The sequence below is a fragment of the Nicotiana attenuata genome, unplaced genomic scaffold (genome assembly GCF_001879085.1).
Source record: "Nicotiana attenuata strain UT unplaced genomic scaffold, NIATTr2, whole genome shotgun sequence".
NCBI classification, from domain to species: domain Eukaryota; kingdom Viridiplantae; phylum Streptophyta; class Magnoliopsida; order Solanales; family Solanaceae; genus Nicotiana; species Nicotiana attenuata.
In genome coordinates, this window is record NW_017672301.1 from 31,094 (window position 1) to 46,211 (window position 15,118).

Here is a 15,118-nt window from a genome sequence, read left to right on the forward strand (position 1 = left end):
CACTGTTGATCCAATACCAATTACTGCTTAGGAGCTTCATGCTTTTGTCCAGGTATCCCCAACTTCACCTATTTTGTATATCTCCTTAATATATGCTAGCACATCATACCACAATCGCCAAACACTATGTCACAACATACAACAGTTTGCACACGCTCATACAAATGCATGGCTATTTTGTGGTGATTTTAAGTAAAAATGGCGTGTAGTAGCCACTAATTAAGGGTGTCTTTAATTTTTATCCACTAATTATAATGCTCAGCAAAAATAGCCACTACTAATAGAAAAAAGACAATTTTACCCTTTCTTCCTCTCTTTCGCGTTGCATTTTCATCTGGAATACCCAAGGCGATTTCACGGTCGGCCTCCTCCATGCTTGGTCAATAGCATCAGGTCTATTAGTGACCCCAATTACTAGGACATAACCAGGTCCATCATGAGATCCTTCTGATTTTGCTTCACTATTCCTTTTACCAATACGTACCGTAGTTCCTTTTGCATCATCAAAATTTTCAAGTTCTGAATTTTTGAGCAGATGTCTCAATTACGTACAGTAATTTCTTTCTTCTTACCTTGTTTTTGTTTCTTTTGAGTTCAAAGATTAAAAGTTAAGGACATGAGTCTTTAAGTTTGACATGCAGGTTTAAAAGTTAAGGACATGCATTCCTTAAATTTGACATGCAGGTTCAAAAGATAAGGACAAACAATCCTTAACTTATAGTTTCAAGTTCAAAACTTAAGGATAGTCAGTATTTAAGTTATTGTTTCAAGTTCAAAACTTAAGGACTTTCTGTCCTTAACTTTGAGTTTCAGTTTCAAAAGTTAAGGACAGGCAGTCCTTAACTTATAGTTTCAAGTTCAAAACTTAAGGACGTGCAGTCCTTAAGTTATTGTTTCAAGTTCAAAACTTAAGGACATGCAGTCCTTAACTTTGAGTTTAAAGTTCAAAAGTTAAGGACAGACAGTCCTTAACTTACAGTTACACGTTCAAAAGTTAAGGACAAGCAGTACTTAACTTAGGGTTACAAGTTCAAAGGTTAGGACATAGGTCCTTAACTTTGACTTACAAGTTCAAAAGTTAAGGACGCTTGGTCTTGAAGTTTGAGTTCCAAGTTCAAAACTTAAGGACATGTAACCTTGAAGTCCTAAACTTAGAGTTCCAAGTTCAAAAGTTAAGAACATGTAGTCCTGAAGTCCTGAACTTAGAGTTTCAAGTTCAAAAGTTAAGGACATGTAGTCCTGAAGTCCTGAAGTTAAGGACATGAGCAGAATGGTATTTTTGTCCGAGCAGTTAAAGTTTATTAAACCAGTGGCTAAAGACTAAAGACATTTAAAACGCTGGCTTTAAAATAAAGACATAAGCTGTTAGTGGCTATCTGTGCATATCGCCCTGATTTTAACGAAGTTTGTAGTACTAATGAAAAATTTAGGGGAAATCCTTTTAATACTAATCGTTCTGAATCTCTTAATATGTGCTTACATAATGCTAACCTGATTGACCTAGGCTTCACTGGCTCATGTGTTACTTGGAGTAATAAACGAACAACTCATAATAAACTAATTGTTTCCGGACTCCAATGTTCTTCATTTACCTCGTACATATTCCGATCATTGCCCGCTACTTCTCAACCTTCATAAAGCGACTACTAGACCTCCTCCTTTATTCAAATTTGACACCATGTGGCTCACCCATCCTATATTCCAATATGTGGCTGTTGATACCCAATTTTTCGTTATAATATTTTTGAAATGCATATATACCTTTAAAACTATGCATTAGCATCAATGGGTATTTTTCCATAATTTTTTACATCTTTAAATTAATTTATTTCAATATTTTCTTCATATAAATAATTGTAAAATTGCATCACAAATGAATTTAGAACATGTCTTGATTTAATATTACTATTATGGTCCTATTGAGTCCAAATTATTTCATAAATAGCAAAATTGGCACCTTTTGGCTATAATTGCAATAACTTTGCAATTATAGCCCATGCGTACATTTTTGCATTATTTTACCAGAAATTATTCATTTGCATTTTTAAATACTAAATAATTAGTAATTATTTTACAAATTATTTTTAATTAATTTATTGGGGTATTTAATTGTAACGACCCGACCGGTCGTTTTGAGCTTTAGCACATTGCTCGCTAGTTCTCGGGCATGACTTGCCCCACGTGGTGTATTATAACTTATGTAAATCATTGGTTTTGGTTTTCAGGGTAATCAGATTGAATTTGGAAGAACAGCTCCCAGTTTGAAGCTTTAAATTTGAAAGGTTAGACCAATATTTGACTTGCTTGTGTATGATATCGGATCGACATTATGATTTGGTTAGCTCCGTTAGGTGGTTTAGGACTTAGGAGCGTGATCGGAATGCTTTTTGGAAGTCCGTGGAAGGTTTAGGCTTGAATTGGCGAAATTGAGATTTTGGCGATTTCCGGTAGGTAGGCGAGATTTGGATATAAGGGTCGGAATGGAATTCCGAGAGTGGCAGTAGCTTCGTTTTGTCATTTGGGATGTGTGTGAAAAATTTCAGGTTATTCGGACGTGGTTTGGTTGGGTTTTTGATCAAAAGCGGAATTCGGAAGTTTTTAGAAGCTTAGGCTTTAATCCGAGGTCTTTTGGTTGATTTGATGTTGTTTGAAGTGTTTTCATGATTGGAACAAGTGCGAATAAGGTATTAGGTTATGTTTGTGCTTTTGGTGGAGGTCCCGGGGGCCTCGGGGTGATTTCGGGTGGTTGACGGAAGAATTTGGAATTTAAGCTGCAGCTGAAGTTTTTGGTTCTGTCATAACCGCACCTGCGGTTGGGAGGCTGCAAGTGCGATGATCGCAGATGCGAAAAAGCAGCCGCACATGCGGCCAATGTGAAGTCCTTCAGGAACCGCAGAAGCGGTGTCGTGGGCGCACCTGCGGTAGCGTAGGTGCGAGTGTTTGAAAGGAGAGACATTCAGTCTGTCTGCTGTAAATAAAACAGTCGAGATCTATAACTATCTATAACTACAGGGAAAGATGTTAATTATGACATGTGAAGAGAAAAGGGAAAAATTCAAAGAGACCTATGGAGTCCAAATTCTATTCCAAAGTCATAAGAGGATACTTTCTTATATCACTATGGAGTACCTAATAAAAGGTTGATATCAAGTCCAGTTCAAGATTGACACCAGCCAATTCAATACCAAATAGAAATACCCTTACCCAATAACCAACCAGATCAAATTAGAGCAAAAATCCCCCATCTCATTCCACTGTTGAAATGGTAAAGGAGGCATCACCTTTTCTCTTTTTTCTTTTTTACGAATTTCCATATGGAAATATTGGACTTGTACATCAAATTCAGCAAAAATACTTTATTGGATAAATCAGATAGAGCAAAAGAAAAATTCAATCTTGATTAAAGACTGAGTAGAAACAATAGGAAGCCAGAGAGCAACATCCAAAATAGAGCCAAAACAAATCAATCTTGATCAAGGACGTAGCAAAGAATACCTTCGTAATGGCAGGAGCAAAAATTTATGGTTCAGAATCAGACTCTTGAAAGCGCATGGCCTCTATAGCATTCTCAAATAGAATGTACACTGGAAGTTGGTTCAAGCCCCCTACATTAGATTTTCCAACAACAGAAAACTATTAAATCCATCTCATATAACACACGTAACGATAGAGTAAATAATAATACAGCAAGAATTAGAGCATCATCAACCCATTCATTTACTGTAATTTTGAGAGAATTTCAACTAAATTTGCTAGTTTCTCTCTGTAATAGATAAATGGAAGAATATGGGGGAAAAAGAAAAAGGTAAATCAAAGAAAATGGAGAGTAAGATTTGGCAGAGAATAATTAGGTAGCACAAGAATGAAGGTAGCAACACAGTGCTGACAATATTACAAAGCCAAGAGCATTATAAGTTTGTTTGTTTAACTACTCAAGGATTAATAAAAAATGAAACAAAATGTACGTGAGTAAAATGACAAACAGAATAAAACAACAAAAATTATTCTATTTTGGGGTAGCAGAAGACTTACAAGGACGCTCTTTGGATGATTTCGTCATAAACAATGTTGTTTGTAGAATGATCATCACGGTTTGCTAGTGTGGACGGTCGGATCAGTACTTTGACACAACTTGAATTATTTGCTCTCGATAAGGCAACATAAAGTTGACCGTGTGAAAAAATAGGTTCTCGCAAATATATTCCGACGAAATTCAGAGTTTGACCTTGCGCTTTATTTATAGTCATAGCATAGCATAATCTTACTGGGAATTGTGTTCTCTTAAATTGAACTGGTATTCTTTCGTCCTGTGACGATAATAATGGTATTCTCGGGATAAATGCGTGCTTATTGTTAAAATCACCTGTCGCGATCTTAGCACTGATAACATGTTTCTTAATATCACAACATATCAATCGTGTACCATTGCATAAACCTTCATACGGATTCAAATTACGCAATAATATAATGGGGCAATTCTCCTTTAAAGTTAATTTGTAAGAAGGTAAACTAGCAGGGTTTAAACTGTGTATTAGGTCTTCAAATTGACTTTGATCATTAGGCTCAACGGTTTCGTCGAAGCTAACAAATGTAGTTGCTTTTTCTGGAAATTTTGCTATAAGAATATCGTTGATTTCATTCACAAAATCATTTTTCATCGTCAGAACAACGCGAGAATCTGCAAAAAAAGGATTAGAGGAGCATGTGTGTACATTTGAGAATGTCACAGCGAATAAATGGTCCAGAGATTCTTCTTCAGTTGTAAAAGGAATAATCATCGAATCTGGAAGTTCAATTTTGTTATTAGTGTTGACCCTCTCTTGTCCATTTCCAATTCTCATAAGGTAATCACAAAAAGTAGGATCTGTTTTTGCCCTCATTTTTTCGGATAGTTGCAATTTTTCAAGTTCGTCCCAAATGGTAGAATATAGCAAACTTTCACTAATAAAATCTTCTTTTTTTACCGTTTCTAACAACTGGAAGATTTTGTCTAAAGTCACTTCCAAAAACAATAATTTTCCCCCAAATAGAATATTTGTATCCATAAGATCTTTTAAGAGCAAGTCAATAACATCAAGCATTCTTTTTTTAGCCATATATACTTCATCCCATACAATTAATTTTGCATCACGAATCAGACCTACTGTTGAACTTTGTTTGTTGATGTTGCAGCTGAAATTTTCATCAAGGTCTATAGGTATTTTAAAACGTGAATGTGCAGTTCGCCCACCTGGAAGAATAGAAGCAGCAACGCCGGAAGTAGCAGTTGCTAGAGCTATGTATCCTTTACTACGTACAGTTGCTAATAAAGCATGGTATAAGAAAGTTTTTCCAGTTCCTCCAGGGCCGTCAATAAAAAGAAGCTCCTGGTTTCTTGAAAAATACTCGGTCAATAATCACATTGTATGCTTTCAATTGTTTTGTGTTCAGTTTTTTATGTAACGGTATATGCTCTTCACTAATCGTGATGGTTCTTTCAAAGAATACCTCCTTTGCTTCTTTTTCCAATATAGATGGTCGAACTGTTTCTGGGATAAGCTCATATTCGTTTACATTATGACCCATAGAGTGTAAAACATCATTAATCTAATTTAAAACTTGATATTGAATATCTTTTCTTTCAGCATTAGGTAACACTTTGTAATCTTCTGACATTGACTCTTCAAATTGTTTCCATATTTCTTTTGGATTGGCTGGATTGCAATACACCAATAATGTAGCAAATAAACGCCTTAAACTATATGGCATTTGATAACTTGCTGCCTCTGACATGGAATCAATTAAACTGTTATCACAGTGTAATAGTCCCCTTTTTTCTGCGGATTCTCTAAAAGTATTATAATGTTCCCTATTTATAGTTCGAAGATCTTTATATGATTTCGGTCCCCTCACATTCAGCGATAGTAGTCTCAGATAATATCATTCTCCTTCAGTTGGGTGACATACGATATGACCAACGGCACACGTTGTTGTCGCCGTGTCCATGTTTTATCTGTTGTTGACCATACAAAATGTTCAGGAAATTCTTTGTACAATAAGTTAAGCTTTATGGCATCTTTGTTACTTCTGTTCATCTGAACAGAAGTAACAAAGATTTGCTTGACCTTTATTTTTTAACTACCCTAAAAAATAAAGGTCGAAACAGAAGAATGCTGTTTAAATAGCTTCTGGAACATTCCGACCTCGGAATGTGTGAACAATTACCATAATTGTTTCCACTACCATTTAAAACAATTACCATTTCCGACCATTTAAAGTCGGAAGATAGACCATTACTCTAAAATGAACTTCTCAGGTGAAATAACCTCCGGACGGCTCAAATCTAACCAAAACAACTTCAAAGCATAAATAAAACTCATAAGAAACTATTACGGATAACAAAGCTTCAATCTTTATCAAAACTAAAAATCAACCCGAAAGTCGACCCCCGGGCCCGTACCTCGGAACCCGATAAATTTTACAAAATCCGAACATTCATTCCGATACTAGTTCAACCATACCAAAATAATCAAATTCCGATACCATTTTGTCCCTGAAATCATCATCTTACCTTTTGAAAGTTTTCTTCAAAATCCTCATTTCTTCCTCAACTCAAAATACTAATTAAATGATAAAAATAAAGATAGAATTATGGAATATAAAAAATTTTAGGTGAAGAACACTTTCCCAATTGATTTGCTTGAAAAACCCACAAAGAATCACCCAAAACCGAGCTCTCGAACTCCAAAAATGTTAAAAATGGCTAACCCTCGGAATAGAGTACTATGTATTCTACCCAAGTATTAATGCATCGTGATCGCGGAACATCACTCGCGATAGCGAAGAAGAAAAATGAAGGCTGCCCAAATCATACTTCGCAAACGCGACAGCATGCTCACGAACGCTGGGAGGAAAAATCTGGTGGCCCAAAGTTTGAGCTACGCGAACGCATGAAGCAGTACGCGAACGCGAAGAAAGGAATTACGTACCTTGGCGAACGCGGACAGAAGAATGCGAACGCGAAGAGGAAATATATCATCCTCAAAAATTACACTACGCGAACGCGGATCCATGGACGCGAATGCAAGGAAACCAGATGACAGAATTAGCAGTCCAAAAATAGAAGGAAATGGTCTGTATTCAATCCGGAACACACCCGAGGCCCCGTCTAGACACACCAACAAGTTCCATAACCTAAAACGAATTCGCTCGAGGTCTCAAATCATATCAAACAACGTTGAAACTACGAATCACACCATGAATCAAATGCATGAACTTTCAAATCTTCCAATTTCTAAAACTAGCGCCGAAACCTATCAAATCAAACCGGAATAACGTCAAATTTTGTAGGTAAGTCCTAAATGACATAACGGAGTTGTTCCAACTTTCAAAATCGCATTCCGACCCCCATATCACCAATGTCAACTCTTTGTCAAACCTCTCAACCTTCCAAAACTTCAACTTTTCCAACTTTCGCCGAAATGCTTCAAATTACCCTACGAACCTCCGAATCCAAATCCAGACGCACGCCTAAGTTCAAAATCACCATACGAAGCTGTTGAAATCATTAAAACCCCATTCCAGAGTCGTATACACAAAATTCAAATTCTGGTCAACCCTTACCACTTAAGCTTCCAAAACTAGAATCCTTCTTCCAAATTGACTCCGAATCATCATGTAACTGAACTCGACCACGCACGTAAGTAATAACATATAATCCGAAGCTATTCAAGACCTTATGCCACCGAACGGGAGTTTAATTCTCAAAACGACCGGCCGGGTCGTTACATCCTCCCCCTCTTAAACGAATGTTCGTCCTCGAACGTGCCAAGAGTCGTTCCGGAGTCATCAAATTACTGAATGCATTCATCCAACATTCACCCGCGGACACCATCTCAACTACAATTTATCCATTCCATCAATACCATTAAGCCTTGGAGCCAAAAAATTTCAACCATGCTCATCTTCAAAAGACCCGGTTCCTACATTCACACACGGTATCAGCCTCAACCAGCTCAACAACTTATGCCTACACCTACAAAGTACAACCACACAACGTGACGCATCATACATAGGTCCATAATAGCATTTTTTATCACAATAGGTGCCCGTAATTAAATCCAGCACCGGCAATTAGCCTCATATCCGTTAGAACCCTGTTTCAAAACTCCACAACGCTGAAAATAATGCAAGAAACATGAAGGCCTCATAACTATTCACCCGAATCAGCAAGTCACATCCCACGCCACTGGGCACACACCACGCAAAACTCAATAAGCACATCACGAAAATGACTGAATATTTAAGGATAAACACATAAGAGAAATATCAAACAAGCCCGACAGACACAACTCCCTATCAGTACTATTCACAAGGATCTCATCCTAATATCACTCCTACCAAAGCACGCAGCCCGATTCAAACATATCAAATCACATGAAATCGTGAGGGTCTCACCCTCAACTCCGAATCACAAGTAGATCACACATCATACCCTTTGAAACCTTCCACTAACTCAATTACGCTAATAAATCACAACACTTACTGAATTCTCACCCCGTTAGAGCAGCTAAAACCAAATCGTAATCAATCTACTCAGATATCACATCAAAACCTACCGTAATGGACGACAGGAATTCACTTCTGGTCTCGTAACTCTCAATAATGAATAAAATAGAGCAATAGACACGGGAAACCACTTATAGAATTTCCCAACAGGGCAAACACATAAGCAGAATGCTATATCATGAACTCACCCATAGGTGGAGCAACAAATAGAGGAACTCACCTCGATGAGCAGAACCGAAATAAAATACGAGTGTTGCTTCCCTATAACTAATCAAAAGCATACCTGTATGACATCATCTAGTGCAGCAGCCTAAAGCCTACTATATGAAACACATCAATGGGCCAGGCCTCTCCCTCTTGGGCGACCTCTACTCGCCTGAATACCCCGCCATGACACATCTGTCCGGAGTCTGGGATAATCTCTTACCATGTGGTTGGTATCTCTACACTCATAGCAACCTCTCTACTGATGTGGCTGTGGCAACTGTGCGGTACGGGACTTCTGGGGTTTATAGTCAGTCGGAGGGCTATCGAGTTAGATCCAACAAAAATAAAGTCTATTCGAGATTTGCCACCTCCGAGAACCAAGAAAGAGGTCATGAGTCTGCTGGGAAGATTGAATTACATCAGCAGGTTTATTGCTCAGCTGACTACCACATGTGAGCCTATATTTAAGCTGCTAAAGAAAGACGCGGCGATCAAATGGACGGAAGAGTGTCAAGAAGCTTTTGATAAAATCAAAGAATATTTGTCAAACCCGCCGGTGTTGGTCCCGCCTGAGCCTGGAAGACCTTTGTTCTTATACTTGACGGTCTTGGAGAATTCTTTTGGTTTTGTTCTAACATGATGCGACCGCGAAGAAAAAGCAAGCCATATACTACTTGAGCAAGAAATTTATTGGTTATGAAGCCAAATACACGTTGCTGGAAAGAACTTGTTGTGCCCTAACTTGGGTCGCTCAGAAGCTTAGGCATTATTTGTTGGCCTACACCACATATCTCATAACCATAATGGACCCTCTGATGTACATATTCCAAAAACCTATGCCCACGGGAAGGCTAGCAAAATGGCAAATCCTGCTCATTGAGTTCGACATTGTTTATGTCGCCCACACGGCCATGAAAGCCCAAGCCTTGGCCGATCATTTGGCTAAGAACCCAATTGATGATGAATACCAACACCTGAGTACTTACTTTCCGGACGAGGAAGTAAATTCAGTTGAAGTAATTCCAGAAGGCACCATTGCTTGGAAAATGTTCTTTGATGGAGCTGTAAATGTAAAAGGTGTCGGGATTGCGAAAATTTTAATTTCTCCCACTAGCTAGCACTATCCAGCCACAGCCTGGCTTCGGTTCTTCTGTACAAACAACACCACTGAGTACGAAGCCTACATTATGGGTATGAATATGGTAGTTGACATGGATGTGGAAGAATTGTTAATCATGGGAGATTCTAACTTGATTATTCGACAAGCTCATTGAATGGGAAACTCGGGACATCAAGCTTATCCATACATGCAACATGTGAAAGATCTTAGCAAATAGTTCAAGTCTGTTGAATTCAGGTACATCCCTCGATTCCACAATGAGTTAGCTGATGCGCTAGCTACCTTGGTGGCAATATTGCCATATCCGGGTAATGTCCATATTGACCCATTGGAAATCCAAATTCGAGAAAGACATGGTTATTGCAATAAAGTTGAAATAGGACCGGATGTTCAACGATGGTATTATGATATCAAAAGATTTTTAAAAGCAAAGGAATATCCTGAGCAAGCCAGTGGAGACCAAAAGAGAACCATTAGAAGGCTCGCCAGCAATTTCTTCTTAAGCGGAGAGGTCTTGTACAAAAGAACTCCAGATTTGAATCTTTTAAGGTGCGTAGATTCCCAAGAGGGTGGAACGATCATGAACGAAGTGCATTCGGGAGTATGTGGGCCCCACATGAACGGATATGTCCTTGTAAAGGATATCCTTCGGGCAGGTAATTATTGGATGACCATGGAAAAGGATTGCTTCAGTTTTGTCCGAAAGTGCCATCGGTGTCAGATACACGGTGACCTAATTCATGCACCGCCTTTAGAGTTGCATCCTATGTCAGCACCTTGGCCATTCGTTTCCTGGGATGGATGTCATTCGGGCGATCGAGCCAAAAGCTTCAAATGTGCATAGATTCATCCTGGTTGCCATTGATTATTTCACAAAATGGGTTGAAGCAATCACTTTCAAAGCCGTCACCAAGAAAGCGATGGTGGACTTCGTGCATTCCAACATCATTTGTCGTTTTGGTATTCCTAGAACTATCATTACAGACAATGCTGCAAATCTGAATAACCATTTGATGAGGGAGGTATGCGAACAATTCAAGATAACGCATGTAACTCTACCCCTTATCGTCCCAAAGCTAATGGCGCAGTTGAAGCTGCAAACAAGAATATCAAGAAGAACCTCAGGAAAATGATTCAAAGTTCTAGACAATGGCATAAGAAGTTGCCTTTTGCATTATTGGGATATCGCACAACTGTGCGCACATCAGTTGGGGCCACGCCCTATTTATTAGCTTATGGCACTAAAGCCGTAATACCTACAGAAGTTGAGATTCTCTCTCTTCGAATCATTGTTGAAGCTAAGATTGAGGATGATGAATGGGTCAAGACCCGTTTAGAACAATTAACCATGATTGAGGAAGAGCGGATGGCCGCAGTTTGCCGCGGGCAGTTGTATCAACAAAGAATGGCCCGTGCCTACAACAAGAAAGTGCGTCCTAGAAACTTTGAAGTGGGGCAACTCGTTCTAAGACGTATTCTCCCACATCAAGAGGAAGCAAAAGGAAAATTTTCTCCAAATTGGAAAGGTCCGTACATTGTAAGAAAACGGTTGCCGAAAGGAGCACTATATTTGGGAGACCTCGAAGGAAATAATCTCGTGCGGTCAAAAGGTATTATGTTTTACCTTTTTATGCGATTTTAATACTCTCCGATTGGGATGACGAAGGCTTTCATTTCTCGCTACCCAAACACTATCAACCCTTTGCTCCGTAGTATTATGTAATTTGAGGCCAAAGACGGGATGCTGTGAGGAAGCGTAGAATGGAACTTTAGTATTTCATTTTTATTTTATGTTTTTTATTTTCTTCTTCTGTTGTCTTTTATTTAGGTAGGGACAACCTCGAGCCTCTTCTGTGTTTATTTTCTCTATGTGTCTTTGCCTCAGTTTGAGTGTTCTTTAGAGCCGATCGGATCAAGTATGCAACTGTACTAGTTATGGAACTCGGGGAATGCCTAACACCTTCTCCCCGAGTCAAATAGACCCCCTCACCTGGATCTCTGGTACAGTCAATTTTAGAGTCAAATGTGTTTTGAAGGAAAATTTTTATTTTAAAAAAAATGGTGACCTGCCACATCAAAACCAAATGTCAGGTGGCGGCTCTGAAAAATCCTTCAAAACATAATCTTTGTCACTTTTCAAATTGAAACCCTTTTGAGCTTTTAAAATCACTTTTATCATTTTTAAAGGGGTAGTTAAGGTGAAAAAGGGGTGTGACAGGAAAGCTAGCATACCTTAGATGATTCATCTCAAATCTAGCTGGGAGGTGCCAACCGTTCAGTCGCCTCATGAAGAAAGGCGTTCCTTTCAAGTGGGACCAAGCTTGTAGTAATGCCTTTGAAAGTATTAAAACTTACATGATGAAGACTTTAGTTTTGGCAACCCCTATACCTAGAAAGCCGTTAATACTATACATTTTGGCACAAGAAAGGTCTGTTGGAGCACTATTGGCCCAAGAAAATAGTAAGGGGAAAGAAAACTCCCTTTACTACCTGAGCAGGATGATGACACCAAATGAGCTGAATTATTCACCAATCGAAAAGTTATATTTAGCCCTAGTCTTCTCAATTCAAAAACTAAAGCGCTACTTCCAAGCTCATGTCATTCAGCTTGTATCTAGGGCAAATCCCGTCAAGTTTGTAACATCAAGACCTGTCCTTAGTGATCAACTAGCAAGGTCCAGTTTCAACAATTTAAAGTTGTGAACATCCATCAAAAGGCTATAAAAGTAAAAGCGTTAGCGGACTTCATAGCAGATCACCCTATACCTGATGATTAGGAGCTAACAGACGAACTACCTGATGAGGACGCAATGGTCATTGAAGTTCAACCTCCATGGAAGATGTACTTTGATGGTGCGATACATCGCGAAAGAGCTGGTGCTGGTGTAGTATTTGTCACTTCTCAAGGTGAAGTTCTGCCCTACACTTTTACGTTGAAGCAACTCTGCTCTAACAACGTTGCTAAGTATCAAGCACTAATATTTGGTCTTGAAATGGATGTCGAAATGAAGCGGTTGTAATTGCAAGTTTTTGGTGACTCTCAGTTGGTGATCAACCAACTTTTAGGTAGTTACGAGGTCAAGAAACCTGAACTACGCCCGTATCATGATTATGCTAAAAAATTGATGGGGTGGGTCGATGACGTGACTATTCAACATGTTCCAAGGAAAGAAAACAAGAAAGCTGATGCTTTAACTGCCCTAACATCATCGTTAGACCAGCCTGATGAAGCGCAAGTTACTGTTTGCCAAACGTGGGTAGTGCTGCCGCCAAATGAGGCTGAAGGCGAGGAAAACAAACTTAAGCATCTTGTCCCTGTTTCTGAAGTTGAGAAAGAAGAATGGCGACAACCCATTATCGACTACTTAAGCTATGGGATACTTCTAGAAAATTTGAGGAGAAGGACTGAAATCTGTTGTCGTGCACCTTCCCCCTTTATTACAAATATACTCTATACATAAGTTCATTTGAGAGAGTACTTTTGCGATGCTTAGGGGAAGATGAAGCACTCCAAGCTTTGCAAGAAGTACATTCTGGGGTATGTGGGTCACACCAGTCTTGACAAAATCTCCACTTCCATATAAAAAGGATGGGATATTATTGGCCAACGATGGTAAAAGATTGTACACTCGAAGATTCAAGGCTTGTCAATTCCATGCGAATTTTATTCATCGGCCTCCTGAAGTGTTGCATCCGACTGCTACATCCTGTCCGTTTGTTGATTGGGGATTGGATGTTGTTGGACCACTACCAAAGTCCTCTGGTGGGAACCTATACATCTTGGCTGCAACTGAATACTTCTCAAAACGGACTGAAGTTAAGGAAGTAAAGAAGGAAAATATTGCAAGTTCCATCCGAGTAAACATAATCTATCACTTTGAAATTCCTCATTATGTAATAACGGATAATGGCAAGCCATTCGCAATAGGTTGATGAATTAGATTTGTGATCTTTTTGAATTCAAGCAACACAACTCTTTGATATACGAAGTTGCCGCCAATGGTCTAGCTCAGGCATTCAACAAGACTCTATGCAACTTGTTAAAAAAATTCGTCTCCAAATCCAAACGAGATTGGCATGACCGTATGGAAGAAGCTCTGTGGGCATATAGGACAACTCACACCACGCCAACACAAGCGACCCCTCATTCACTTGTCTATGGAGTCGAAGCCGTTTTTCCACTCCAGCGTCAAATACCTTCATTACGATTAGCTATTCAAGAAGAGATCACTAATGAAGAAAATGCTTGACTTCGATTGGCAGAGTTGGAGGCTCTTTATGAGAAGAGATTGGAAGCTCAAAAGTGTCTTGAATGTTTTCAAGCTCAACTGTCTCGCGTCTTCAATAAAAGAGTTCGGCCAAGATCCTTTCAAGTAGGAGATCAAGTCCTCACTATACGAAGACCCATTATTACTTCCCATAAACCTGTAGGGAAGTTCATTTCAAAATGGGATGGGCCATATATCGTGCAAAAAACTTGTTTAAGTGGGGCTTACAAGCTAGTTGATGCAGATGGTATGAGAATCAGCCCTATCAATGACAAGTTCTTAAAGAAGTATTATCCTTGAAGTTGTAACGCTCCTTTACGCATAAGACTAAACTACATGTTCCTACACTCCTGACCCACATGAGTCTAAACTGTGTACGGCCCAAAAAAGAAAAAAAGAAAAAAAAGTCTGCTAGGTTGAAAAACTCGAAAGAGGTGGCCTAGGCAAAAGTTGGGACATAAAAAAATAAAACAAAAAATCACCCATTTTGAACTACGTTATGACTTGATCCTCTTCACCGAGGTACATAGGCAGCTTAGAGTTTCATTCTGAGTTCAATTGCATAAGTTAAAACGATACATAATCCCCCAATCATTGTCCGAATGAAGTACAATGGAATGTAATCCATTCAATCAGTACTTGAAAATCGAGTTGAGATACCATTCTTCTATTAAGCTTTGGATTCTGTTTGATTTAAAGGGGGCAAGCCGTTATGGTAAATTGGTGTCTTCAATGAAATGATTAATAGCTTTTAAGAGGCTGCCAAGAATTTGCATTGAAGTTCGGGGATTCGCTATGCCTTCATGTTTGCCAAACCTTCAAGTTTTTTTTGGTCTCCAAATCCGCTCTCTGCCCTAGAAAAAAAAGTGTGTGTGTGTGGGGGTGGGGGGGGGGGGTAGAAGAGATACATCAGAAGAACACAAGTATAAGATAGAAGTATACCGTGGCACGTACGTTACTAATTCGAGTGAGTACG

General features: G+C 39.0%; 1 protein-coding gene across 1 annotated transcript; it reads right to left on the minus strand.

Annotated features, from left to right (window-relative positions):
* Positions 1–277: 277 nt before the first annotated feature.
* Positions 278–5,565, minus strand: LOC109212652 (ATP-dependent DNA helicase pif1-like). The gene is made up of 3 exons (XM_019376318.1): positions 5,488–5,565; positions 4,364–5,366; positions 278–519 (listed from the first exon to the last, which is right to left on the minus strand). Exons 1-3 carry the CDS (start codon positions 5,563–5,565, stop codon positions 278–280), a joined length of 1,323 nt encoding a protein of 440 aa, XP_019231863.1.
* Between the last annotated feature and the right edge of the window lie 9,553 nt (positions 5,566–15,118).

Coding starts and splice junctions, on each gene's coding strand:
- LOC109212652 (XM_019376318.1), bottom strand. CDS start 5,565: ATGGGTCATAATGTAAACGAATATGAGCTTATCCCAGAAACAGTTCGA. Junction 5,367..5,487: donor TGGAAAAAGAAGCAAAGGAG/GTATTCTTTGAA, acceptor TCAAGAAACCAG/GAGCTTCTTTTTATTGACGG. Junction 520..4,363: donor CAGTGCTAAGATCGCGACAG/GTGATTTTAACA, acceptor TCAAAAATTCAG/AACTTGAAAATTTTGATGAT.